General features: G+C 40.7%; 1 protein-coding gene across 3 annotated transcripts in view; it reads right to left on the reverse strand.

Moving 5' to 3' along the window:
* The window catches only part of GOLIM4 (golgi integral membrane protein 4), a 65,250-nt gene that overhangs the window by 29,801 nt on the left and 8,299 nt on the right, over positions 1 to 27,150 (reverse strand). For all 3 annotated transcript variants that reach the window (XM_081138908.1, XM_081138907.1, XM_081138906.1), the window contains exon 2: positions 1,052 to 1,126. In XM_081138908.1, the coding sequence (XP_080995034.1) occupies positions 1,052 to 1,126 (75 nt within the window). The remainder of the gene's footprint in view (positions 1 to 1,051; positions 1,127 to 27,150) is intronic.

Raw genomic sequence — 27,150 nt, forward strand, 5'->3', positions numbered from 1 at the left:
AATATTCACATTATAACCGACTGATTAAAGGTGCATTTAGAATGTGGTCTGTAATTAACTAGCCCTGAAATTAAGGAGGAAATAAAACAGGCAGCACACCTAAAGAGAGATGATTTATTGCTACCCACTAGATGGCACACTGAACTCACTCAGGACCTAGAAAGAGAATTCAAGCCACTGAAAACCTCTTTCAGGCTCAGAGCTCACTATCCACTAGATGGCCCTGGAAAATCACTCTGCATTTGAAGACGAGAAAAATCCAACTCCTATCCAAACATTTTCATGACGTTAAACTTCTGTTCCTCACACAGGCTTAATCCAAGGGTCAGTAGAACATCCCACCTTCTCCTCTTCTCCCTCCTTCTACCCACCGAGTTAATCAGACAGAACACCTCACTTAAATCTCAAGATTTATCACAGAACATGAAGAAAGATATAAATGTAGATAACTTTAAATCACAAGCTGTATAAAGCCTGTGCTTTATACCAAAATTCTGATAAAAATCATAGCATTGCCTAATAATACCTGTGCTAAATGTTAATTTTTCAAAATGAACTAATCAGCTGTCCAGTAAAAGCCGTCACAAGATAAAAACAGGTGCATAACTCAAAAGTCATCACACAATGTGATCACTGTATTATGTTATAATGTGTTTATATATGCTTATGTATATATAAAATCTGTCATATTCTGGACAATGCATACTGTTGCTTTCTGGATATTTGTAGACAAAAGTTCCACGTATTAGTAACATGTGTATAATATTCAAATGAGAAGCTATTTCTGAAATAATATATAGAACCACTATATGAACTACCGCAAGGTGGCACACACTGAATGAGAGACTCTAAATCTAGTCTTGAGCAGGAATTATTTTATTGCACAAGGCACAGCAAATTGCTTGACATCTCTTTCTGTCTACCTATAAAACTGACTTTGGGTTGATAACATCAATTTCTTACCAAAAAAAAAAAAAAAAGTAAAGCAAATACATGATGTTTCAAAGAAGAATATGATAAAACAAAACACAAATTGCATTTATTTATTTACCTTCCTTTGCTTTCTTATGTTCGAGTCTTTCCTTTTGCAAGGATTTTTCTAATCTTGATCTGTGTTCATACACAACTGGAAAAAGAAGAGTTAAAATTTATTTTCAAAGAATTAAACATTCTCAAGTAAAATTAACATCAATTTTTAAGACGGGAGGAAAACAGTTTAGGGTCTTTTCACAGCTGAAATAAAAATGTATGTATGTATAAGTTCCACATTCGGCTTAAAAGACAGGCGCAATAACTGACATAATTCTGGGCTGACGCCTATATAGTTTGCCCCTTTATACAACCAACACTCTGGAAGAGGCTGCTGCCTCTCTGCCCACTTCTTTTCCTTCTCCTGCTTCTTAAATGAGCATCTCTGTGAGGTTCCATGTCTCTTCCTGGGCAACCACGTCCACTCTCACGACTTCAACCACCATCTGCATAGCACTCACCCAGCACATCTGTATTTCCAACCCCTGACTCTCTCCTAGGCCTTTGAAGAGTATTCCCTAAGCCCTACAGGGTGCTTCCATCTAGATGCCCCATAAACACCGCCAGCATCTGAATTTGAGTTAAGGCAGCTGTGCGTCAGTGAGAAAACCTCAGCGCACACCCCTGGAATGAAAAAGCAGGTGTATGTCCCCACGTCACGGGAAACACAGGTTCAGAAATGAAGGAGGGAGGGGCATTCCAGAGAACCTACAGAAGTGCCCAGGAAAGAACAAGTCAGGCTTCCGTCTGCCTGCCGTGGCCAGAAGAAAGCAATGGCAGGGTGATGTCACGCTGTGACCTCCCTCCCTCACTTTCTCGGCCCTGCCTACTCCGTCTACTCCAAAGCAGCCAATGCTGCCTGGTGAGGAGCAGATGTGTTAGAGAGACGAGAAGCCTGGCAGAACTCTCTTCCCCACTGCAGGCTTTGCAGCTACGGCAAAAAGGAGCTGCAAGAGAAGGAGATTTACCCCTGAATGAATAAAATGTTACTACACTGGGCGAGACCAGATACTTACTAACCCAAGGCTGTGTTTATGGATAAAAGTGACAGAAAGTTTATTTTTATGGAATAAATTTGATGTGTAACATTGGTTAAGTTTAAGGTAGAAGCAGTGTGATTTTGATACATTTATATATTGTAATATCATTGCTGATGTAGCAATTTTTATTACACTGCATAATTATAACACAAGAAATATGTATATTTATAATCCCAGAGAAGTCAAGAAGCAACTAAGTCTGTCCTAGATTCCATCCAGGGACAGGAAATGTGGCCCCAAAGAGTGGTATGATGTTTGGGAAGAAGCAGGGAAAACAAAGATTAGTGCTATTTTACACCCACACTGAAGCCAGGCCCTGGGCTGCAGGCTCAGAGTCTTAAAGCATTTTAGTTAGGTGAGGGAAACACAAATTCCAACACCGTCACAACGTGACAAAGGCAAGAACGGGTGCCATAGGAACACCTAAGCTCCCCAGCTGGAAGGAAAACACACCCTCAACTCCAATCCACTGGCCAAAGCTCCCACGGCCTGGGTAGAAGATCACAAGAATGTAAACTTGCCAGTTAAAAGGGAAACTTGGTGCACTAATTGGACATACTGCAGACAGTTTCAGCAAGCATGTGCACTTTTTTCAAAGAAAGAAACAGGCAAAGCAGCCAAGACCCTGCTCCAATGCAACTGAAGAGGCAGCCGGGGGTCCTGAGTCTAGGGGCTCCCGAGGATGTCAGGTCCATTAGGGCTTAATGATTCCAGCCTAGAAACATCCGTAATTAACAAACAAAACAAAACAAACCTACGGTACAGTCAAGAACATGTATACGAGGGGACTGCTCACCACCCATCCCCAGCCACCTCACACTCAGTAATTATTACTGTGGAAGTGTGAGGATAGCGGGGAGAAGATGCAGATATGAATTTCAATCCTGTGAGATTCTTAATAATACACAGCAGCGATCACCGTAAACTCCCTGTTGCAAACTCCATGCTGTATGGGACCCGGTAATCAGGTCATGATTATCTTTGGCTTGGGAAGCAGAAAACTCATGGTGCGATTTCAACTTCAGTAGGAGGGGAGCACCCAGTAGATGATCCCAAGTAGGGGAGTGGGGGGTGGCCTGAGGGCCCTGAGTGTGGGGCGGTGGGAGACAGTGCTCCAGTCTGTCTTTCCTTTTCTTTCTTTTTCTTAAATATATTTTTATTGATTTCAGAGAGAGGAAGGAAGAGGGGGAGAGAGACAGAAACATCAGTGATGAGAGAAAGCCATTGATCGGCTGCCTCCTGCACGCCCCCTGCTGGGGGATCGAGCCCACCCGGGCCTGTGCCCTGAGGGCATCGCACTGCCATCTGGTGGATCACAGGCTGATGCTCCACTGCTGAGCCACGCCGGCCCGGCTCCATTCTTTCTTTCTATCTTCCCTGCATAACATGCCAACAGCTGGTCCACAGTACCCATTTGTCATCCTGAATCACATAACCGTCTCTGACGGCTTTACACAAAATGGGAATTTACACATTCAACATATTAATAGATCTGTGTCTCAAGAGCCAGGAGATCCCAGGATACATAGTTATAAACTGTCACAAACCACCCGAAGAGATGCTCTATGATGTCCACAGAGAGGTGAACATGCTTGTGGATTACCGTCCAAATGCAAAGGCCCCGGGACATCTGAGACATATTCATACACACCCAAAAAATGGCACCACAGAAAGAGGATGCGATCCCGCAAAAGTAGGAGACAAAAGGATGTGATGGACGGGAACAGGGGACACTGTGTGGAAACCACGGGGGAACTGTACTACTACTATGACCTTACACAGGACGGTCAAGCCATTCTTTTAGCACCGGCTGCTAGTCCTGATGTAATACGCGCAAAACTGGTTTGAGAGGTGGAGACAATGCCCAGGCAAGAGGGTGCGGGAGCAGCAGGGCCTGGCGGGAAGGGGAAGCGCGGTTCTTCACCCGGCCAGAGGAAAAAAACCAGCCCCAAAGGGAGCCCCAAATCGGGAGCTGAGGAACCCAACACTAGGTAAAGGCCGGTGAGAGTGAAAATTAATCACTGGGGTTGGAAATACTAGAAAGAAGGGGAGAGGGAAAGAGGGAGGCCGTAATGGAGCCGCTGAGAGCACATTCTCTGGCGTCTGAGTTCAGATCCCAGATCCGCTCCTCCAGGGGCAAGCTGCTGAGCTTCTTTGCACTTCAGTTTCTTTATAGGGTGTGTGGCGATAATAGCAGTACCTGTCTCTTTCGGTGGAATGTCAGGGTTAAATGAGTTAATATATGTCAAGTGCTTAGAACACTGCCTGGCACGGAGTAAATGTCAGTAAATACTAAAATATGTTATCACTTATCTGCTGTGATGGCTTAAAAGAGCCAGAGGGGAAATCGGGTGAGTCCTTTCAACCCTAAAATTAAAGTCTAATGATAACAAAGAATATATGTATGTATACATATATATTCAAAAAGGCAGCAGATCTTGATTTCAGTTTGCTTTAATGTTTCTTAGTTCCACTTAAAAAAAGAGAAAGCAAATAATCATTCCAGTAGCTTAGTAAAACCCACAAGCCAATTTTTAAAAATAAAAATTGAAGGACAGTTAAAACAGACCAGATAGAGTTTTTGTGTCCTTGTAGCTCTTCTAGAAAATTTCCCTATCAATTAAACACACACACACACACCCCTACCCTTAATTCTTTTAAAGTACATTCTCCAGGCTTTCGAGCGAGTGATTTATCTAGATAGGTTTACCGTTTCGCTTACAAGGAGGGTTGCTAATCAATCCTTGTCACCTTTCTCTATTTTTCTGTTTATACTTGGAAGTCAAGGGCATTAGTCAAGATGAACTATGCTGCTAGAACCTTTGCAACAAAAATAGTATATAATGAATATTCTCACGGCCTAAACAAGTTTAAGGAAAAATAGGTATAAAAATAAAATAGTTCCATCTCGGCACCCAAAGCCTCTATTGTAGAATAACACTGTGACAGGGATGGGGTCTGAATCACAGGAACTCACGAGGAAAAGAGGAAAACCCACAGTGCTCATCTCCTGCTTACTGCAGAGGAGTTTGGTATTTTCCATGCAGTGGAGAATGGAAAGAGGTTTCATTCCGTCTTAAAAAGCCCTCAAGAGTTCAAAAGCACGTCAGCTTCCACAGCAATTTTCCAATTTAACCTTGAATTCCATCTGAAAGTCACAGAGAAATCAGCCATATACATCCATTTATAGGCAAAACACATATCCAGGACATTTTGGGGTAAACTGCTACAAATCAGAATTAGAAAGCGACATTCCAGAATGAGGCAGAAAGCTCTGCCAAGTGTGTTAACTCCTTAAGCCAAGAGAGGGCAATGTTCCTTTGGCAGAAGCAACAGCCCACGGGATTTTGCTCTCAGTCCTGACAACAACTAAGGTTTTAACTTTATTTAAAACAACAACAACAACTAAGGCTCGATATGAAAGTCACGCAATTCAACTTCTGAAAATATTAAGATCCGCAAGTAACTTTGTCATTTAACAAATAAAAATGAAAATGAACAAATGTATGCTTTTGATAATTGTGGATGATGATTTTTAAGTAGGATAGCAAGAGAAATGACAGAGAAGGAAAATAAACTGAAATCAATATAGCACTTTTGAGGTCTTGTTTTGTAGGCCTAACGCCGTAGCTATTTATTATCGTCTAAAAGCAGTTTTTGGTTGTGGCTCTAACCTATGGAAGTGGAGTGAAGGACAGCCACTCGCCCCCCCTCTGTACAATGAGTGGGTCATTAACATCAAGACATCATCGAGTTTTCCAATTATCCTTTCTTCCTTCTTTCCTATTTGCCTCATAATAAGTCTTAAGAAAGAATACAGATCTCCTTAGAAAACAACCCACATAAAACAAGTAGAAGCGAAAAGAAGGGAGCCGACTAGTTCCGTTCTGAGGGCCTCACGGGGTCCCCCCAGCCCTGTGAGCAGGCCGGGGCCTCCCTGAGCTGTCTGCATGTCTCCCCAGCCCACTCCTAACCCACTAAGTCCAGCTTTCATGTCTCACTCAGTCCCAGCTGCACACCTTCCAGAACTCAACCTTTCCAGTCTGCTTGACAATTTATAGCTGAATTTAATAATTAATCAGCCTTTCTTTTTAATCAACCTTTTTTTTTACGGTTAGCTCCCTTTACTAAATGGCACATTCACGTCCCAAGCCTGGGGGCAGAACCTCCCAAGGGCTTCTCATGACCCTGTGAAGCCCAAAGCCCTCTCAGGGCTTCACCGGGCTGTGGTCCTGCAGCAGCCCCAGCAGCCAGGCAGGCCTCACCTCAGCACCGGGGCTGCCTCCTCCTCCGCCTCCACTGCTCCTTCCCCAGGCACCTGCAACCGGCCGCCTCGCCCCTTCAGGTCTCTGCCTTCCCACCAAGGCCCTCCCGGATGACCTACCTAAAACTGCAACCTGCTTCCCGCCCTCAGCGCCTCCAGTCTCCCTTCCTACTTTATTTTTCTCCCTAGCACTTAACACTCTACAATATATTTTACTGATCTGTCTAATTCCCTTTCTATCCCACTAGAATATAAGCTCAGTCAGGGCAAGAATTTCTGGTTTGTTTTATTTCACCATTGTATGCCCGGTAAACTGACTAAGCATTCAATAGATAATAAATGAATGAATGAACGAACGAATGAACGAACACTGTACGTGCCTTGAAGATGGGACTGGCTATCTCTCCTCTGTATCCCAAACCCTCATGACCACTTCGGTCTCAATCCCCCAGTTCCTAACATCTAGTGGTCTTCAATTATCTTGTTAAATGAATGAGGGCATTTAGAAAAGATTGCCTCCTTTGCCTGCCATGCTCTATGTCCCAGTATTTTTAAACTGAATTTCCACATCTGTTGGTTCATTAGTATCACATACCCCAGAGAATAAACAGATAAAAGGATGGACATTAAATATAAATGTACAGGCTCATAAGATTAGCAGTTAAATCATAGCCCTAAAACACAGCTTTCAAAATGCTGAGAGACCAAAGAACAGTCTGACTGGGTATTTTTCTACCACAGGGCGATTGAAGTGTTTTTTTACTAAACAATAAAGTTCCTATAATAGTTCACACAAGTGTTATTTTTAAGTTTGTTATGCATACAGTTGACAAAGTCATTTAAATGGAAATTTTAACTATGATTTAACTGGCTCTTCTATTTTGGATAAAATGATACCCAGGCTTTCCTTCATGACACAATCTAATTGAGATTTGGCTTTTTGGAACAAGTATTGTAGTAGCTGACTTAAGCTATATTTCTTCATAAGAGTCTCCTTTTTGGCATGCTTTCTAGTGGCGAGCCACTAATAATCATCATTATGAAATGAAATCTATTCACTCCCCGTGAAAAGATTCTTCTCTTAGCTGCTCAGAGCTATTATATTACAGCCCAGTGTTGTTCCAGGCAGCTTGGGAGATGCTAAAGTGTAGAATTTACTCTTATAAAAAGCCTAAAATCAATAAATTCAGGTGGTGAGAAGCTAAAACAGGTAAAACAGTGAGAAGACAATCAGAGATCAGCAAAGGTCAGGCGAGCTGGGACGACAAAATCTCCTGCTGAGTCAACAGATTTTTAAACATAATCTCTTTGTAAACTGAGGGGAAAAATATCCCCCATTCCCATAAAAATGCTGCACTCCACGAAGCAAAACTTACATGTAAAAACGTACGTGTATTAGAAACTTAAGGACTCAGAGTAATAGAAATAAAAGTTATTCTAAAACTAGCTGTATATAAATAGACCCTGAAGAGCACTATTCTTATCTAGCAGTCAGGTTTCAGCGGGACAACATCACAGTATTTCAGGAAATAATGCATGACAGAGGAAGAGGGTCAGGTTTCTGGTCACCCCAAATTAATGCAAGGACGTATAAGAATGCCCTTGAGATGGGCTAAAATATGCAAAAGCACATTGGTTTTATGAGGGGACTATGAATTGATGAATACACTTTTCATAATGTATGTGCTTGAAGCAAACATAAAAGATATTTAATTTTCATAATTTATCTGGGAATACCAGCAAAGCGGAAACAACCCAAAATCCAGTACTTGTGTAGCAACCCCTAAGAGGTTTTTACATTGAGTAAACCTGAACCCAGAAACACCCACGACCCGGGCAGGAGTAGCCCAGCTACCACTGGCTTCTCCGTCAAACCAGCACAGAGTCCACAAGCAATCCCATCTCCATCCAAACTCCCAAAGGCAAGTTTTTACCTCAAAATCTGAAAACAGGCAACACTTCTTGGAAAATGTTTCACAAAAATCTGGCTTGTAAAGAGATACTATGTAAGATCTCTTACGTATTAACATCCTGAATATTTCATTCAACAAATAAAACAAATATTCATCGAGCACTTACTGTGCGCCAGGCATCGTTCTGATACATGGGAATACGTCACGAGCACAAGAGTAAAAAATACCTACTTTTGGGAGCTCATATTCTGGAAGACAAATATAAATGATAATGAGAGTAATTAATGGTATATTAGAAACCAGTGAACGTAAAGGTGGGGGAGGGGGTAAGAGCAGGCTATAAAAATTGGAGGTGTGGGAAGGATGGGTCAGAATTCATTTTTAAATAGTGTGGTCAAGGCAGGATGCACTGAGACTTGAAAAACGTGAAAGAGCTAGTGCTACAGACATCTAGAGGAACTGGTCCAGCTAGAAGGAACCGGCAATGCAAAAGCCCTGGAGTGCAAACATGCCTGGGGTAGTCTAGGCGCAGCAGGAGGCAGGGTTGCTGAGGCAGAGTGAGCCTGGGTGGTCAAGGGGTGAAAGCGGAGAAGGGGTCAGATGATAGCAATGGGCCTCCTAGAACCCACTGGAGACTGGCTTTTCCTCTGGGAGACACGGGGAGCCAGTGGAGTGTTCCGAGGAGGAATACGTGATGTTGACGTGGTGTTTAATATAAGGGTCACTCTCACAGACTGGTGCAAGATGCAAGCAGGGAAACTGGTTAGGAGCGGGCTTTGGTGGAAACCCAGCCGTGAAGCAATGACAGAACAGGGCCTTGTGCAGCTGCGGCAGATTCTGCGTTTACACTGAGATAACACCAGCGCCTCTTATCAGCAGAGAAGGGAAAGGCTGCAGGTGGGGCGGGTCGTGAGGGAGACAGGGAAGAAGCGTTGCTGATGGCAGAGTGATTTACTCAGCCTGCAGGACTCAAGAGATTACAGAGGTGATGTGAATGGATATTTAAAGATGACAATGAAGGAAGGGCAGACAATAGTGTGGGGAAGGCCTGGGGCGGGAGTGGGTGCAGGGTGGAGGGGGTCAATGGGGAAAAAAAGGGGACATCCGTAATATTTTCAACAATAAAGATAAATTTTAAAAATAAAGTGGGGGGAAAAACAAAAAGGAGAGAGAAAAATCCAGCTAGTGGAGAGAGAACAGGTAAGAGCCTGGAGTCAGAAACAAACCCAAAAGTCCTGAACTGTTCGTGATGTTCCAGACACCTCCCTGGCAGGTTTCTGCAGCATCCCATCCTCACTGTGGAGCTGGCTGCTGTGCAATCTCTGCCTGCAAACGTCCTAAACTACAGATGCTTGGTGGAAGTTACAATAGCTTACTTTTCATTTGTCCTGTAGGTGCCTATTTATGCTTTCTATAGCCCTAATTCCTGGCTGTACGGGGGTGTTTTTTTGCTTTGTGAGTTTTTTTATTTGTTTTTGTAAGAAGATTTTTTTATAAAGACATTTTGCATTTGCAATTGTGAGAACACATTCCAGCGGCTAAACGCCCACACAATTTTAAATGTTACTGCATCCTTTAAAAATAAAACGATTTTGTCAGGAGGCCTCCATAAATATCTAACCACATTAAACGAGGTCATTTTGGGCTAATGTGTCTTCCTCACAAAGTGCTCTGCTGTTTAAAATAAAGCCGTTGGGAAAGCACCCAGTAATAGCAGAGGCTCTGTACTGACTCCAACGCGAGACCTCCTCTTTTCTGGGGGATAATTTTGCACCATGAGGAGAGCCTTGCCCCATAATATTTAAGCCCAGGCAGCCGTCATTGACAGAGGCAGAGGAAGGCACAGAAGCAAAGCTATTCAAGGAAATAAACCCAAAACACTTGGGTGGCTGATTCCAAGTACACTAGGAAAGCAAACCCAAGGACGGCGCACAGATTTCTGGCTTAGGCTGCTGTGTGCAAGGTGGGCCCAGGACCAACGGGGACGGCCTTGAGACGGGGAGCACATTAGGCCTCCGTGTCGGAGACGTTTCAAGCTTGAGAGATATACGGGTAGCCCAGAGAAGGGTCAAGAGTAACCTAGGAAACACCCAGGTTGCCGGTAACTAGTAGGTTTCTGCCGGGAAGGTCTATTTCACCATCATTTACAAGTCTGAAGACCTAACGTGAGGACCCCTCTGAGGACAATCCCAGCCGACTCTCCACCGCCACTGTTTACTCTTCCTGGCATTTTCTGTCCCTCCGCCACCAAGCTGCTTAACTACCCACAGTGACCACTGAGGGGACTGAAAAAGATCATAAACTGTGGGGACTAAGTCAACTCTGGACGTCTCAAACCTTCTTCAGCAGTGCGACTGGAACTCTTAGTGACAGCCTGCATTCTCTTTTCATTTTTAGACATTTCCACCTCTTCTTTGCAATAAGAGTATGAAGTATTCTTTCCTTTCCTCATATTTGCTGTGGAAAATGAACAGTGTCCTGATGGTTTAAGAAGAACACATGTGGCTCTAACAGGAGCACACTCTGCTCTGGGGCCCTGGGCACCACCTTTGTGCATGTGAGTGTGTGTTGGGGGTGAGAGGGGGGTGAAATGTAATTTTAGAAAGTCTAGCAACCTTTCTTTAGCCACCAGCTTATCATACATGCACAGTGTTTTAAAATGCTGTTATATATATATGATCTATATGTGATGAAAGTATATATCTGATAATAGTTCGTTATAAAATTAAAATAATTTTCATAAGATTTTCCTTACGAAGCCAGAGATCAGGAATTAATCTAGTAAGATAAAACAAATATTGGTTATTCGTGGATGCATTTTCCTGTTAGGCTTGCATTCCTTACTGTGATGAAAGAAACTGAAAGCAAACCAACAAAAAAATTACTGTGATTGAAACTGTTCATTCAATACCGAGTAAGAAAATAAATAGGAAAAAAAAAATCTTAAAATTTGGTTTCTGAATGGTGCTATTTTTCAGTGTTTTTTTCCCCTGAATTCTGAAAAACAGTCTGTGATCTACTATTTACATATCAACTCCTTGTAGAATAAAAAAACCTTTAAAAATTTCTGTTATGTTTTCTATATACACAATAAGATACGGCAATGTTGATTAAATAAAGGACATATTTTTTTAAACCAGAAAAGGAAGCTTCATTTCTGTTTTTTATCCACTTTTTCATATAATTTGTCTAAAACTTAAAGTGAAAATAAGAATACATAATGCAAAATTTTAATAGGTTAAAAAGCGACCGGTATACAGGGTGTGGCAAAAGGAGGTTTACAGTTGTTTGTATGGAAAATAATGCAATAATAAATAAATAGTAATACAAGAATAAACTGTTTCCAGTACTCACAACTGTAAACCCACTTTTGCCCCGCCCTGTACATTCAGTTGAATCGTCAGATCTGATCTCCACTAAAGTACTGGAAGAAAAACTGATGTTTTCCATGACCATCTTTACCGATGAAGTAAAGCACCGAGTACAGTTTGGAACACTTTTCAGTAATATAACTTGAAGCAAAAAGAATTTTAAGAATTTTTTTATTTCCCTTCCTTTCTCTAGAAAAACACTTGGCACAGAGCTTTCTATACAAACTCTAATTCAATGGAATGATTTACGTAGAGACCAGAAACCATATGGGTGGAGAAGGTAATAAGTTTTCTATTTAATACTAACAACTAAATTCACCAGAATATTCCATTTCCTGACCATTTCACTTAATTGAGTTTACTGCTTTTTTGTTCATAGCCTTTGAGTAAAATGAATGAACGATTCAAACGGCAGCATTTCCAACATCATTCCAAAACATACGTCGTGAGAGAAATAGAAAATGCCTGGGAAAAACATCATGTCTTATACTATGTGAAACTCACCTTCATGGAGATCTTCAAAGGGTATCACGAGAGCCTTTTATTTTCTAAGTTAGTGTTGTGTAAAAAATTATGTAATATAGCTAGTTTTCAAATATGAAGCTTTTGTATAGAAAGATGAAGTTACTAACTCACCATTAGTTATGACAAATACTTTATTTTCCTAGAAGTTGTAATTTATTAACTAATTAAAATGGTGGGTGGGGTTGACCTACTTTTTCAGAAATGTCTACCAGGTAAAAGACACAATACAGATACTCACACTAGACTCATAAATCCAGAAAGCAAGTGTAATCCTGATGTGAACAGACAATGAAACAGGCCAAGGGGCTAGGTAACTTGCTAAAGGTCTATCAGGTTTTTAATTACAGAGTCCGAATGGATTTTTTTATTTATTTATCGACTGCTTTTTAGAGAGAGAAAGGGAGAGTGAGGGAGAAAGGGAAAGAGAGAGAGAGGGAGAAACATACATCGATTTCTTGTCGTACTTACTGGCGCAATCATTAGTTTCTTCTTGTATGTGCCCTGACTGGAGATCGAACCTGCAACCTTGGCATATCGGGTGGGCACTCTAACCAACCGAGCTACATGGCCAGGGTCTGGAGTCTAAATTTAAACCCAGGTCTACAGTCATTTCAAATTTTAGGAAAGTGCAGAGCGTCCTCATCTTCCTGACTCAGGTGTTCACACTGTGGCTTCATTAGGCTCCAAAGCAATCGCCAACCTCATCAAATATAAATTCAAAGGTAAACTCTAAACACACATTATGAAACCCAAAATGAATTATTTAATATTCTCTTCCAGTAGTGTAATTAATCAATAAATACCTGTTTTTCAACTAATGGAAACCACCTTCATTTTCATTAAGGTTATTGAAAACGTTTTTTTAAAAAGAAAAAAAATTCTATGACCTTTCTAGACAGAGGCATAAGGCCTTATAATGTCAAAGGGAAAGCTCATCCAATGTAACACATTGCTGATTAAATATTAAATCAATATTCTAAATAATTGAAGTCAGGGAGTTCCCCCAATTTTGTTACATTTAATAATAATTTCAGTCTTCTTAGTGAACGGAGGTTTCCTATGCTAACTTGCTAAATCAGCTTTTAAGAGGAGTCCTTTTCTCTAATCTTTTTTTTTTCAGTGTGGAAGATGATAGCTTTCTCTGCATCCTACAGGCTAGCCGCTGGCATTACAGACGCCAAGTGGAGCCAGGCAGTGGCACCTGGGCCACCTCTGCCACATACTGCTTACGGCAGTCCGTCTAGCTGGAGGAGGGGTGATGGCCAGTGGCACAGGCCCCAACCTGAACCAGTGAAGCCTTCCAGCTGCCGGCACCCGCCTTTCTCACCGTCTCGGCACACCTGGGGGAAAGGGCAGCTGTGCTAACTTAGGAACACAACGAAATCTGGAGTGGGCAGATCTGCATCCAATTTCTCCCATCATTTATTGTGTTTGTCATTCTGGGCATAATCTTTTTAAGCTTCATCCTAGCCCATAATGTAAGTGTCAGGGCCTAATTCGGTAGGGTGGAGGGCACATAACAGGTTCTCAGTGAACTTCAGCCAAACTTAAAACAAGAAAACGGCAGAATCTCAGCAGTGCTCTCAAGGTGTGGGCGATGCCCGAGTACAAGAAACGCGACATTCCGAAGAGGGCAGCCTGAGTGCGAGAGCCGGCGTGGTGAGGGTTCCAAGGGCCAGGAGAAAGCAGGCCCAGGGGAAACGAAGGACACGGGCCCAAACTGAAAGGAGGCGCTCCGGGGCATACCAGACAATCCAGGAGACTGGGGAGATGGCCCATTTTTACTTGAAGACTAAAAGAGAATGCTGATTTCACTGGTATTGCCACTGAGTGAGTCACATGGGTGGGTGCGTAAGCTGAGAAAAAATGTTAGGGAGTGGAAAAATGTAATGACATGGATGTTGTAGAACTTATTCTAATTAAAAAATTCCTTGCTTTGAATGTTTTGTTAACTTTGAGTATCTACAGGGACTGGAACATCCTTCCCGCCCACCAAACCGTTGTAGCCTAATTCTTCTCAAAGGTGCCTGACTGGGTTCCGCTGTTGCCAACCCCAGGGAGTGAAATGCCGAGGAGCAGTTAAACCTGCTTGTGGGTATCAAATCTCTGAAGGATACCTAGAAGGTAGATTTATTTTTAGAGATAGTTTGGACTCGGTTTTCCATTGGCTAAGTTACTGGTACCAGTCTGCAGTGAAACCCACCCTTGGACGACGGTCTTAGAAAAGAAAGTTGTCTGCAGGACTGGTCTTCCCAGTCCACCCTACATCCCTGGGGATAAGCCAGGACATCCCTGGTATCTGTCAGTAGGCACTAGCTGATAGAGTGTGAAGCCCAGTCAACCTGGTGGGGAATAACTGGGGAAGGAGGAAAGTAGGAAAGAAAATAGACTGCCAGGTAATATTCTAGGCCCTTAACATATTAGTTTATTCTTTACACCAAGTCTTCAAGGAAGATAAGATTTTTTTTTTCTTTAAATCAGGCTCAGAAAGATTCAACAACTTGTTTCAAGGCATAAAACGAAATTTTGGCAGACCTATGAGTCAGACTGACTTCAAAGCCAACTATGATATATTGAACAGAGACAAAAGTTCAATAGGAAACCTAACTTAAAATAACATCCTATTAAGAGTTGTTGAAACATAGGTGAGTGCCAGAAAGATGCACAAATGGGCCACAAAGAGCTAAACTAAAAACAGTCTCCCTTAAAACTTAATTACTGGAAAAGAAAACTTTGTACAGAGTAATGTTTCTTCTTTTTGTACATAATTCTATAAAGTTTGGTTACTGGACTTTCAAGTCCATAGCAAACTTAGATGAAGCAATTTTACTAAGAGGGAGACAGAACGTCTTTAGTAAGAAGCTGATAACAGCAAAGATGCTATAAAAAATAATCACTACTCAGAGAACTAATTCCAAAGACTCACTGATTGAGGGCGATTTAACATGTGGGCAAACTCCTCTACATATGATGACCACATATAATGAAACACAATTTCATGTATATTTTAGCAAGGTGATCTCTAAAAATATATTAACTAAGTAACTTACCATTTCTGCTTAGACAGGGTTTCCTGGTTTTGTTGTTGCTGTTCAAAATATGGCTTCTTTCCTTCCTACATTTGGAACATGCTAAAAGGAACACAATACTATAGCACAAAATAACTGTACTGACCCTAAGACATCAAGAGGGCACTCTATTGTGCCCCAATTCTCACCCTGCCTCTAGCCCTACCACTTTAAATTTAAATAAAGAAGGGGATTTCTCTATTTTCCGTGTTCTCTTATGGCCCATTCCATAGAGAACCTACTTACTTCCTTACTAAAAGGACACCCTGGGGGTAGGAACCATGCCTTATTTGTGTTTATAACTTCGGAGTATGTAGCACAGTGCCTTCTACATAAGGTAAACTCAGCAAATATTACTTAAACCAATGGAATTACATATGTTCAGCATACTCAATTTTAGAACACTAGGATGCAAGTAGGAACACTTCCATATAAAGTGGGCTTGAAAAGGCAAATCAATTTACTTATTTGTCAAATAGCTATCGACTGTATTTCAGGCATTGTTCTAAGCTCAGGGTTAGAAGAGTGAACATGAAAAGCCAGTGTTCTGAATTTAAGGTCTTATAATCTCGTAGAGGAAGAAAAACAAACAAGATTGACCATAAACAAGGAGATCCAAGATGAGACTTCTAACGGTGCAAACTAGGTAATAATGTAGGACAATGGAGACAGATAGCACCTGGGTGGGTGAACTATCATCATTTGTCAGCTTATGTAGGCTACTCCCTTGTATCAAGGAAGACGTAGGTACGGACTGTTCCGAGGTAAAAATATGAAAGGCGCAGGCTTCCTGAAAGCAACCAGTAATGTCCCATGTGGCAGGCCTGCTGTGGTAGCCAGCCTTCCAGACTGTCCCCTACAATCCCCACCTCCAAGTATTCAGACCCTTGTACACCCCTCCGACACTGCACCAGGGCCGGTCTCTGTGACTAAGAGCATCCAGCACAAGTGATCTTATCCCACTTCCCAGGTTAGGTGATAAAAGACTGTGGCTCCCATGCTGGGCTCTTCCTGTTAGACCCTCACTCTGTGGGGAGCGGATGCCATGCCGTGGAGGGCAGGCCATCTGTGAAGGGGTGCTCCACAGAGAGAAACTGAGGCACTAGGCCAACAGTGAGGAACTGCAGCCTGCCAACAGTCACGTGAATAAGCTCAGACGTGAATTCTCCCCTGCCTGATCTTCCCATGAAGCAGCCCCAGCCAACAGCTCGGTTACGGCCTCATGAGAGAGCCTGAGCCAGAACTATCCAGCCAAGCTGCCCCTGGACTCATTACCCTCAGGAAACCTGCAGAAGAGTTAATATTTATATGTTGGCTGCTTGAACGTGTTAAGTTTGGGGGTCATATGTTATGCAGCTGCCTTTGGAGGAGTTGAAATCTGAGCTGAGGCCAGAATAAAAGTGATGAAGAAATCTCAGGGATGAACTTTAGACAGAGGGCGCAGCAGGTATGAAGTCTCTGAGAAAGGCGTCAGCTCCAGGTGCCACGGAAACAGCCAAAAGGCCCAGGTAGCTGGAATCTTGCTGGTGAATTAAAACAGGTGAGTTAAAATTTCCTCCAAAGAGAGATCGAAATAACATTACCTAATTTATATTTTACAAGGAACAATCTTTGTAAACTACTGGGCTACTCTGGGACGTAAGAGTAGAAGCAAAGAAACCAGGTGGAAACCTACTGCAGTTAGTCAAAAGATTATAGTATGTCAGGCTAGGAGGCTAGAAATAGAAGTATTTGTAGATTGGTAAGACTCAGGATATACATTTTGAAAGTAGAGTCAACACAACTATATGAAAAACATCTATGTAGCCTACACCATGCCAGTAGGTTCTGGTTTTTGAGTGACCAGACTAACACCAGAATACGCCTAGAAAGAGGGGAAATTAGACATGATCTACTGAGACATAACTCGAAATTCAAGAAATAACTTCTTATAGCTAAATGCTGGGGGGCCTGGGGGGAAAAAAAGGACTTTTCCCTTTATAAAAGAATTTAAGCAGTCAGTAGAAATATTCATTTTGGTGTCTCATATTGGTGCCAATCAGACTGTTTAAAAAAACAAAACAGTGTTGAAGCAATGAACTAGCAAAGTAAAAAAATTAAATAAAAATTAAGTAATAAAACAGAAACGAGGAAGATCAAAGCCAGATTTTCTTTCCACATCAACTTTTTTCCAAAGAAACAAGTTAATGAGAAGAAGTATTTACTTAAGTTAGAAAACAAACACTACACTGGTAACTGGCTGACTCTTCACCGGTTTACCTATTAGGTCTTAACAAGAACCTACATGTTCCTACTCTGAAAATTTTCTGAGTAGGCACTGTTCACAAAAAGTACAGAAATGAGCCTGGCAGAGGGAAAAAGTCTCTTCCTACTTCTTCTCCTGTTCTATGCACCCAAAGCATGTCAGGACAACTCCCAGGAAGTATCCGATTCCAAATCAGAGCCACACTTGCGTACCCAGGGACCCACCTTCAGCTTCCTGTTTTTAGGAGAAAATTCTGACCTTCTCAAGCTGAGCCACGAAGAATCATACTTTAAAAAGTGAAAATATAAATAAATTGCTATTAGGATTATCTTACTAAAGAAGGCTAATATAGTAACTTACTAGTCACCCACCCACATTTATACAATCATACACACACACACACGAAATCACACATTAAAAGGAATTAATAAATGTACAACTTGAAAAGTAAGGGTGTTTTAAAGAAATGCCTAAAATCGAATTAGTTTAAAAACACAAAACAAAAACAGACTGATGACAAAAAGAGCCACAGAGCATCTGCCTCTATAAATTTTCCACATTTTTTCCCCCGAAGGTCTTGGTTATAAACATATGTAATTGCCATAGTAAGTGCTAAAACCCTCAAGTAAATACTAATGGAAAAATGTTTTTCATTTAATATTTTTATGAAATAATCACAGTGAATAGGCAACAATTCTTTTAAAAATCCAAGTATTAACATATGTCCACAAGAAATCTACAAAAAATTTTAAATGCCTAAATCTATCCATGGGTCCATGTTCTAAACTGTTTTCATTTTTTATTTTACCCACATACGTTAGTGTATAAAAGTAAACCCTATGTGTTGTCACATCCGCTTTTGCTACTGAAATCAGCACCTTGAATGTCGAAATAACTTTGATAGAGAAGTTCTAGTTATTCTCTGTTACTGAGAGAGCAGAGCCATAAGGATCCAATAGAAAAGCCTTTAACTTTAAAGGATACTTTTTTTTACATTCTATCTCTTGATATCAGCACCTGTATAATAAAATTTATATCCCAAGAAAGTCTCTGGACAGTAGGTGCTTCAGGAAAAGTTTGTTGAATAAAAGAAGATATTAACTTACTGCCCTTTGTTTAGCATTTACGCTAAGTGTTTATTTGTTATAAATTCATACCCTTTGCCAAGACAATACAAATATGACTAAAATGATGCTATTTAATGTTAACCTTTTTAAAAGTCTCTACCAAATCATTGCAAAAGGATTCTTTAAGTAAAAGCAGCTTTCTCCTTTATTTCAAAATTGTACTAATTTTGAAATTGACTATGATAGATGGGATCATCCTTCCAAATTCTCCACCCCCTCGTTATTGTGATCACACACCCACACCCTGCCATGCATGCTGTTGCGTTTACTGCTGTGGGCAGGGTATTCTTCTGCATCCCAACCCACTAGCGTTGGGTCTGACCACATGACTTGCTGGGCCAATGGGATGCAGACAAAAATGACAGGCTTTAGAGACATCGCGTGTTAACACTCGCCCTCTTGAGCTCCTGTGATCTACCCTGAGAAGAGCACCCTCAGGTAGATGAAATCCTTTCAGCACAGGTCACAGAAAGGAGGTATTTGGAGTCTGCCTGAAACTGAAAACCTGCTGTCTACGCCTGGGTCCAGACAAGTTGGGCCCAGCCTAGCCCAGCCCATAATGGCCAAGTCACAGCCAAAATATGTACCCATGAACGGGAATGGGTAAAATGCTTGAATTAAGGAAGAATTCAATAAGTATAATTTTTCAATGAATTTATTGGGGTGACACTGGTTAATAAAATTACATAGGTTTCAGGTGTACAATTCTACAACACATCATTTGTATATTGTATTGTATGTTCACCACCCCAAGTCAAGTCTCCTTCCATTACTATTTATCCCCACTACACCCTATTCTACCACCCCCAACCCCCTTCCCCTTGGGTAATCATCATGTGTCTATGAGTTTTTCTTTTTTGCTTAATTCCCTCACCTTTTTCACCCAGTCCTGCAACACCCCCACCCCCAACCCCCGACAGCTGTCAGTCTATCCTCTATGTTGCTTTTGAGTTCTAATACTTTTAGGGCCTGCCTGAATCACTAGATAGGAATCAGCCATTAATTCTTTGTCTAGGAGGATATTTTTCCTTTTTATATTCCTAAGCATTTAGAAATCTGTTCATTTAAAATGTGGGGTAAATTTTTGTTCAAACAAATATTTCATTAGTTAATTTTTTCTAGCATAATTTGTATGAAGACCAACTGTAGCCTAACACAAGTTCAACGATCCTTGAAAAAAAATAAAAACACAAAGGAACATAGCAGCAGGTATTGACATTACCCAAATGTCGGTCAATACTAACCTGGATAAATTGTGACAGACTTACACAACGGGAATACCAATAGCAACGAACAATCTACAACTACAGGTAACAGCTCGGATGAATCTCACCAACAATATTAAGCAAAAGACGTCAGAGTACATATTGTTTGATTTCCTTTATGTAAAGTTCAAAAACAGGCAAAATTAATCAGTGGAGACTTGTCTTTCGGCAGTGGGGGCAGTTGGTGACTGAAAGGGGTTCAAGGAAACTTCCAGGGTGCTGGTATTGTTGTGTGTTTTGATCAGGTGGCTGGTGCACAAATGTCTGTGAAAATTATCAAGCTGTATGGTTATAATTTGTGCACTTTTATGTATATATGTTACAATTCATAGTTCAATAACAAAAATGTCAAAAAAAGGAAATGTTAGAGTTGAATAGACTATTCACATGTCCAACGTTTTATTTGTAAAGTGTTTGAATCTTATCTTGTCAAATATAAGAACTCAATATATTAGGTCTCAAAGTAATTCTGTCTAGTTTTAAAGCTACAATATGTAACTAATTTTAGACTACCTATTTTATGCATCTGTGCCAAAAGCAAACACACTGTCATTTTGACTGTATTAAAAATTAAAAGTAGCCATATGTATCATGAATATTATCTTTTAAATTACCTTTATTATACAGATGATAATACAGGAAGCTAAATTTTCTTTTATATAAAATCACTTCTGTATCATGTACCACATAAAAATGAGGGAAAAATTCCTATAGGAGTTTGTGAGATTATATGTGACAATGAAAACGTTTTGCAAATTAGAAGAAAAATTGGGTACCACTTTAGTCATGGGGAAAAACATGGTTAGGACTGTGGGTATCTGCCGAAAAATACAGCACCTGCCACCAGCCAGCTGTGTGAGCTCTGCCAGGTCAGCGTGGTCTAACAGAAATACACTGTGAATTACATTTGTAATTTTTAAATTTTTAGCAGCCTCAAATAAATAAAAAAAGTAGAAATATAAGTATACTGTAATCCACCAATAATATCTAACACAACACAACAGTTAACTGAACCGTAGTGCTACCAAAACAATAAAGTTGTGTTGGACAGAAAAATATTTCACAATACTTCAGTTTTAACTTTTAAATTTAAATTAGTCAAAATCTACAATTCAGATCCTCAATCACACTAGCTGCGTTTTAAGTGCCTTTGCCACACATGGCCAGTGGCTACCACGCTGGACAGCACAGATGTCGAGTCATTCGATCTTTCTGAGGCTCGCTTTCTTCATTGACAAACTAAAGAAGCAAACCAAGATAAAGAATCCCCAGTGAAAATTTTGCCAACTGAAGCCCACATGCTCCATTCAAAACGTGAGCCATTCATGACACAGGAATGCAGCCTGGTGTCCAGGAATCTCATGGCTTCAAAGTTGGAAGTTGGATGTTTACATAAAATATCTTTCTCCTTGTAGACAACTACTGTGAAATTTTTCAGAGCACTGTAGGCCAAACCAAAACATATCCATATGCTGCTCTTTGCAACCTGGGCTCTACAAACATTCTTTCCTGCTTCACCAGTCTATGATTTATTTAGGAGTGATCTGACTTCTACATCTGGAAACTAAAATACACAGCTGGAGAATCAGTGGAGTGGTGAGCTTCAAAGCCCCCCTAGAGTCAAGACGAAGCCACAGATGCTAGAAGGAGGAGACAGTCTGTGGTGAAAAGTAGCGGGATCCTAGTGTGACCTTAAGCCCCGTCTACACCCCAGAATGCAGAGAAGTCCAAAAAAGAATTATCCTACGGTCAAGAACAACCCAAGGCCCTAATTTCTGAACACGGACAATATGCGAGAGAGATAGATGGCAAGGGTGGTGAAGCCAAGTTCACCACAGTGACTACTACTCTTAGTACATTGGGACCTGATCTCCACAGAGCCTGCCTGGATACTCCAGGGCATGTGAGATCCAAAAAGGAGCGAGGAGACTGCACCACTGACGGGGAAAGCTGCAGAGGTGAAGCAGGAAGCCGTGGCCTGAGCAGCCATCAGCACCTTCCTTGGACATACGGATGGGAAGAGGTGGGAGCTGGCAGGTAGACTCCAAGGAGATGAGATCTCTAGTCCAGGTGAGTCACTGTCTGGGAATATCACTGTTTGACAGAATCTGTAAAGGATAGAGTTCCCTCCAAGAGGCAAAGTCAGAAAGAAACTGTTCTGTGAATACTGTTAAAACCTCGTTATAGTGAGTTGCAGGGCAAGGGAGCCTTGGAAACAGGATTAGTCAGGGCTCTCAGTTAAGATTCAAGCAACTGGAGCATTAATCCCAAGTGTGTCACTGGCTGGCTGTGTGACTTGTTTCCCCAAATTTAAACTGGTCACAAGATAGCATATTTTGCTTTACTCTATATCACAGGGTTGTTTTCAGAACCAAATGATATCATGACTATAAAGCAATTTGAAAAGTATAAATTTCTCATGTTATTGCAAGGTATGTTGCTTTCTTTATGAAGTAATTACTAATGGATTCTAGGAATGCACAATTAAATGCCACTTAGGTTTTTAATAAGAACTCTTCTTAAATTTGAGGGTGTGGAGTGGGTTAGAGCTTTAGGGGAATAGTAGTGACACCCCATTACAAAGCCAGCTACTTTCTGAAGGGCTCATGAGATGGGACCAAGGAAGGTCAAATTCCAAGGTGGACTTAAAAGTACCTCAGAAAGAGGAATTTGCCCTAAAGCAAAGGTTCTTAACCTTTTTCAGGCCACTGATGCTTTGAGAATCTGCTAAAGCTATGGCTTCTGTCTTGGAAAATGGCACATATACCAAGCGACATATATTTTCAGGAAGTTTATGGACCCCCATGGGTCTGAAATTGAAAATGCCACCCTTAAGAACGAGAGGGCCACAGGCAAGACCCACGATGTGGTCTTAGGAATGAGTTGTTGCTGGGTATGAGGCAGTTTTAAGAACAGCTGGAGGCCAAAAATAAAAACAAAGCAGCCTTTCTTGAAAGGCACAGCCTCTACGCAAAGTGTTGCTACCATGGGACCTCAGATGAAGATTTCTTTGGGTGTATATACAGGGAATCACAAGTCCTCACAAATACCATCATTCTAGCTAACTCTTAGCTGCTGCTTTCTTGGACAGTTTTGACAGAAAAGAGCATCCTTTAGCTCAGTCCATATGGACCCTAACCAACCCAGGGAGCAAAAGACATGTTAAAAAACAACATTTTAACCTGTATATCTCCCTAAGAACCACACTGCACGTTAGCAATACAGTGTGGGCCATGCAGGAAATTTTTGCCATTTTGATTTCTGGGTCAGAGAACAGAGGCCACACATCACAGGAGACTCATGGCCCATAGTGACATAAAGTAACAATGAATATCATGGCAACCACCTGGCACCCACACAGATAGAAATGGGGCAGAGAGGCAATCACTGATTCCACAGAAATGCAACAGTAACGTCTCACTGACAAGAACAGAACTCTCCCTAATTCTTGAATGGAATATGGCCTCACACATTTTGACCAAATATTCTCTATCCACTTCCCAAGCCAATCTCTTATAGAAATGTGTTTAGGAAAGCCCAAAGGAAAGTAGAAATATTTATCTCATGTATTTCTAACTACCAAAATATATTTAGAAGAGTGAGGTCATACCATGAATTTGGAATTACAACTGTTCAGAAAACATTTAATGACTTTTTCATAATATACTCTTATGCTCTATTTTTTATTTAATTAATATCAAAAAAGAATGTTCATATACTGCAATATTTTAAAATTGGCTTTCAAAGTAGGGATGGAGAAACAAGTTGAAATTGTCATGCAATTAAAGCTTTCTTTAAATAAACGATTTTTTTAATATATTTTTTTAAATATGTTTTTATTGATTTCAAAGAGAGTAAGAGAGAGGGATGGAAACATCAATGATGAGAAAGAATCATGGATCAGCTGCCTCCTACTGGGGATCGAGCCTGCAACCCAGGCACATGCCCTGACCGGGAATCGAACCGTGACCTCCTCCTGGTTCATGGGTGGATGCTCAATCACTGAGCCACACCAACTATCTAAGATCAGTAAAACTCTATAAAAAATTATCTTCTGACTATCAAATACCAAGGTCTTCACCAAGGACTGCAGTCTATAAAGTTAGAAGGAACCTTCAGAAGCATGTGAAAACACTGTATGAACAGACTACACCGCATTCTTATGTACTTGCCAGTGAAATACAGTCCTGCGTAGGAGCGGGGAATTTTCATGTATTATCAATGAGTTTTGAAATTCCCCAAGAACATGACACCTTCCGCTTTGGGTTTTCTTTTGACAGCCTACTAGTTGGGATTATACTTCAGAGAGTTACCTGGAACTCTCTTTTAATTTTAATTCTTCCACGTCAGATGGTTTAGACACCAGATAATTTCCTTCTGAAGGCATGATTTCAAATGCCACTTCTTCCTAATATACTTCAAAATGAATGATAAATCACATTTTAATATGCAGCAAAACATTTTTTTTTTCAAAAGCATTGTTTCATAGTCCAAGAAAACAATTTAAAACAGTACCTGGTACATAGCAAGTGTCAAATAAATGTTAGCTTAGGAGGACTTTGGTAATGATACGCCAACAATGAAAGTAATGACATTCTCAGCTACTTAGATGACCCCCAATGATCCTCAGCTTCTGTTTTTCATACCTTCACAAAACCCTTTTTCTTAAGCATTGGCTGAACTTAGTCATCAACTCTAATAAACAGAATAGGACAGAAGTGATGTTTTATCACTTTCAGGATGATTGGGTTATTAAAAATACTTTTCCTTTCATCTTGGGTTCTTACACACTCTCTTGGATGCCCTGAAGCAAGGAGCTATCCCATTGTAAGCTCCACGCTGGCACTACGGAAACTCCTACAAAAAGGCCCAGAGGAGCAGAATTGAAAGCAGGCCTTCTGAGGCCTGCCGGCAACCACATTGGGAATTCTGACACAGATTTTAAGACTTCAACCATAGTCAGGAGCTTCATGTGACATTCATGCTAGATCTTGGGAGAATCAACCAAGCCCAGTTTCCTTTCCCACAGAGTCTGTAAGATAATATTTGTTGCTCTAAGGCAATTTAATTTAGGGATAATTTGCTATGCAACAGGGTAGCTAATACAGATTTTGGAAGTGAAGTGCTGCAGTCACAAAAATCGAAAAGGTGGGAGGGAGCAGCTTTGGAACTGTGTAGGGGGCCTTAACAGGAGTGCGAGTAGAAAATAAGGTGCCTTGAACATGCTGTCCACAGAATTCTGGAGTCTGAAAAGATTGCTAGTAAAGGTGTAAATGAAAGTGAAGAAAATTTTACTGGAAGCTGGAAATTATGTAGTGGCAGAAGGTTTAACAACATCCACACTTGCGGATAGCTATGGGACCTGCAGTCACTTGCAGGTATATGAGAAGTAAAAAAATGAATGGTGTGGTTTATCTAAGATTTCCCAGCAAAATGTTGATGATGCTACCTGGTTTCTTCTTGTTATTTATAGTAAACTGTGAGAAGATAAATTGAGGAAACAACTACTAAACAGAAGGGAGGGAGGACTTCATGGTTTCGAACATTCTCGGCCTCTCTAGACAACAAACTGCTAAAATTAAGAAATAGCTCCCAAGCAAAGATCAGTTCCAGTGAACTGTTAAAAATATACATATATATTTAAAGATGAGACCAAGGGTATGGCTTTTGAAATCCTTGTTAAGACCTTGGAAATGTGGTGTCTCAGAGTACTTATTTAGTTTAAGGGTGTGGCTTGCAGGTCCTTTCAATAGGCCTTCGGGAAGTTAAAGGGCGTAGTTTCTCTTGTGTCTCAGCAGAAGCCCAAGGAAGAGAAGGATTTGTCTCCAAGAAACACGTGGGTGTGGTTTTTGTCGAACAGTAAACCCCAACAGGTTTCAGAGGAGACCCACAAAAGATTGGAGAAAATATTATTTGCAGAAACTGCCAGTTTGGACTGAAGGGACAGAGACAGTGCTAGATACAAAAAGGCCATAGATCCCAAAAGATATAATGGCAGGACGCAGGCTGAGAAAACTCAGCTGCAGGCACATACTATCTTTCATGAAAAAGAAAGGATGACTCAGAGAGTGGAACCAGTAGCTGAAATGACAGAATCAACAGCCATGGAGAATTATTCCCAGGCCTGAAAACCTAGTCAAGGACCATTTGCCCAGTCGGATTTCAGAACTGCTATGAACCAGTGGTTCCTACATACCTTGGATTTTCTGCTTTGATGAACAGGAATATGAAGGCATCTTAGGCCTGCCCCACTGTTGTACACTTGTTGTTTTGAGGTCAGAAAACTCGACTCTTTAGTGTCACAGTTCTGTAGATGAAGAGGAACTGTCCTGGAGAAACTATACCCAAGGAGCTTCACCCACACCCAGATCAAACGTAGATGACTTTTGGATTTTGAGCAGATGCTCACCTATATAGTACAGAGAATTTATTTTTCATCTTGTAATAAAAGCAGTGTTTGACATCAGTAAAATTTAACATGTTTTATAGCATCAAACCTTTAAAAAGGATATGAAGTCCTTTCAAAAATTATCTTGAAATGTTTGTTAATAGGTTGAGAGATTGACACAACAGAAATTATAAATTCATAATATTGTCTTACCAATGTAAAACTTGATAGACTGTTCTACACTAACCAAACTAAATAATCAAGTAATTATCAGCTGCCCAATTTTAATGTAAGTTTAGGATATTAATTTTATAGCATCAAGACATTGTCGAGAGCATATAAGCAATGTCAAACAAAGCTCTCTTGAATATCTTGATTTGTAGACTTTGTATGTTTGTTTGTAACAAAAATTCCACCTAAAGGGGTTTAAATGGGATGGGAAATGGGAAATGGAATGTTTATCTCTCCTAAAATATTTATAGATTTTTTTTAAATTCACTTACTCTCAAAGGAAAGGAAATGGTGTCATTCAAACATTCTATAATGCCTGTTTCTTCAGAATGACAGCGTACCTTTTACTTCTCTATTCAGTATCTATCATATTGTGACATTTTATATATGAAAAATTGTTAAAGCAATATATATTTTTTAAATGTCATACTGTTATAAAGAGCAATTTATTTCATGCCCAGTCCCTCCAGGCTATGAGCCTATTTAGTGAGGCTTATTAGTGAAGGGCAATGACTGACATGTCCTCTGGATAAGCACTCACAGGCCAATAAAAACAAAGAACACAAATACACCATTCAGAAAGACACAGCATTGTTAAAAATAGCAACTCCCATTTCTGTCCTACCCAGGAAGAGGGCGCTGCTGGTCTCCAGAGAGAGCAGAGCACTGTGCAGGAGTGCTATG

Source organism: Miniopterus schreibersii, assembly GCF_964146895.1.
Source record: "Miniopterus schreibersii genome assembly, chromosome: 5".
NCBI classification, from domain to species: Eukaryota; Metazoa; Chordata; class Mammalia; order Chiroptera; family Miniopteridae; genus Miniopterus; species Miniopterus schreibersii.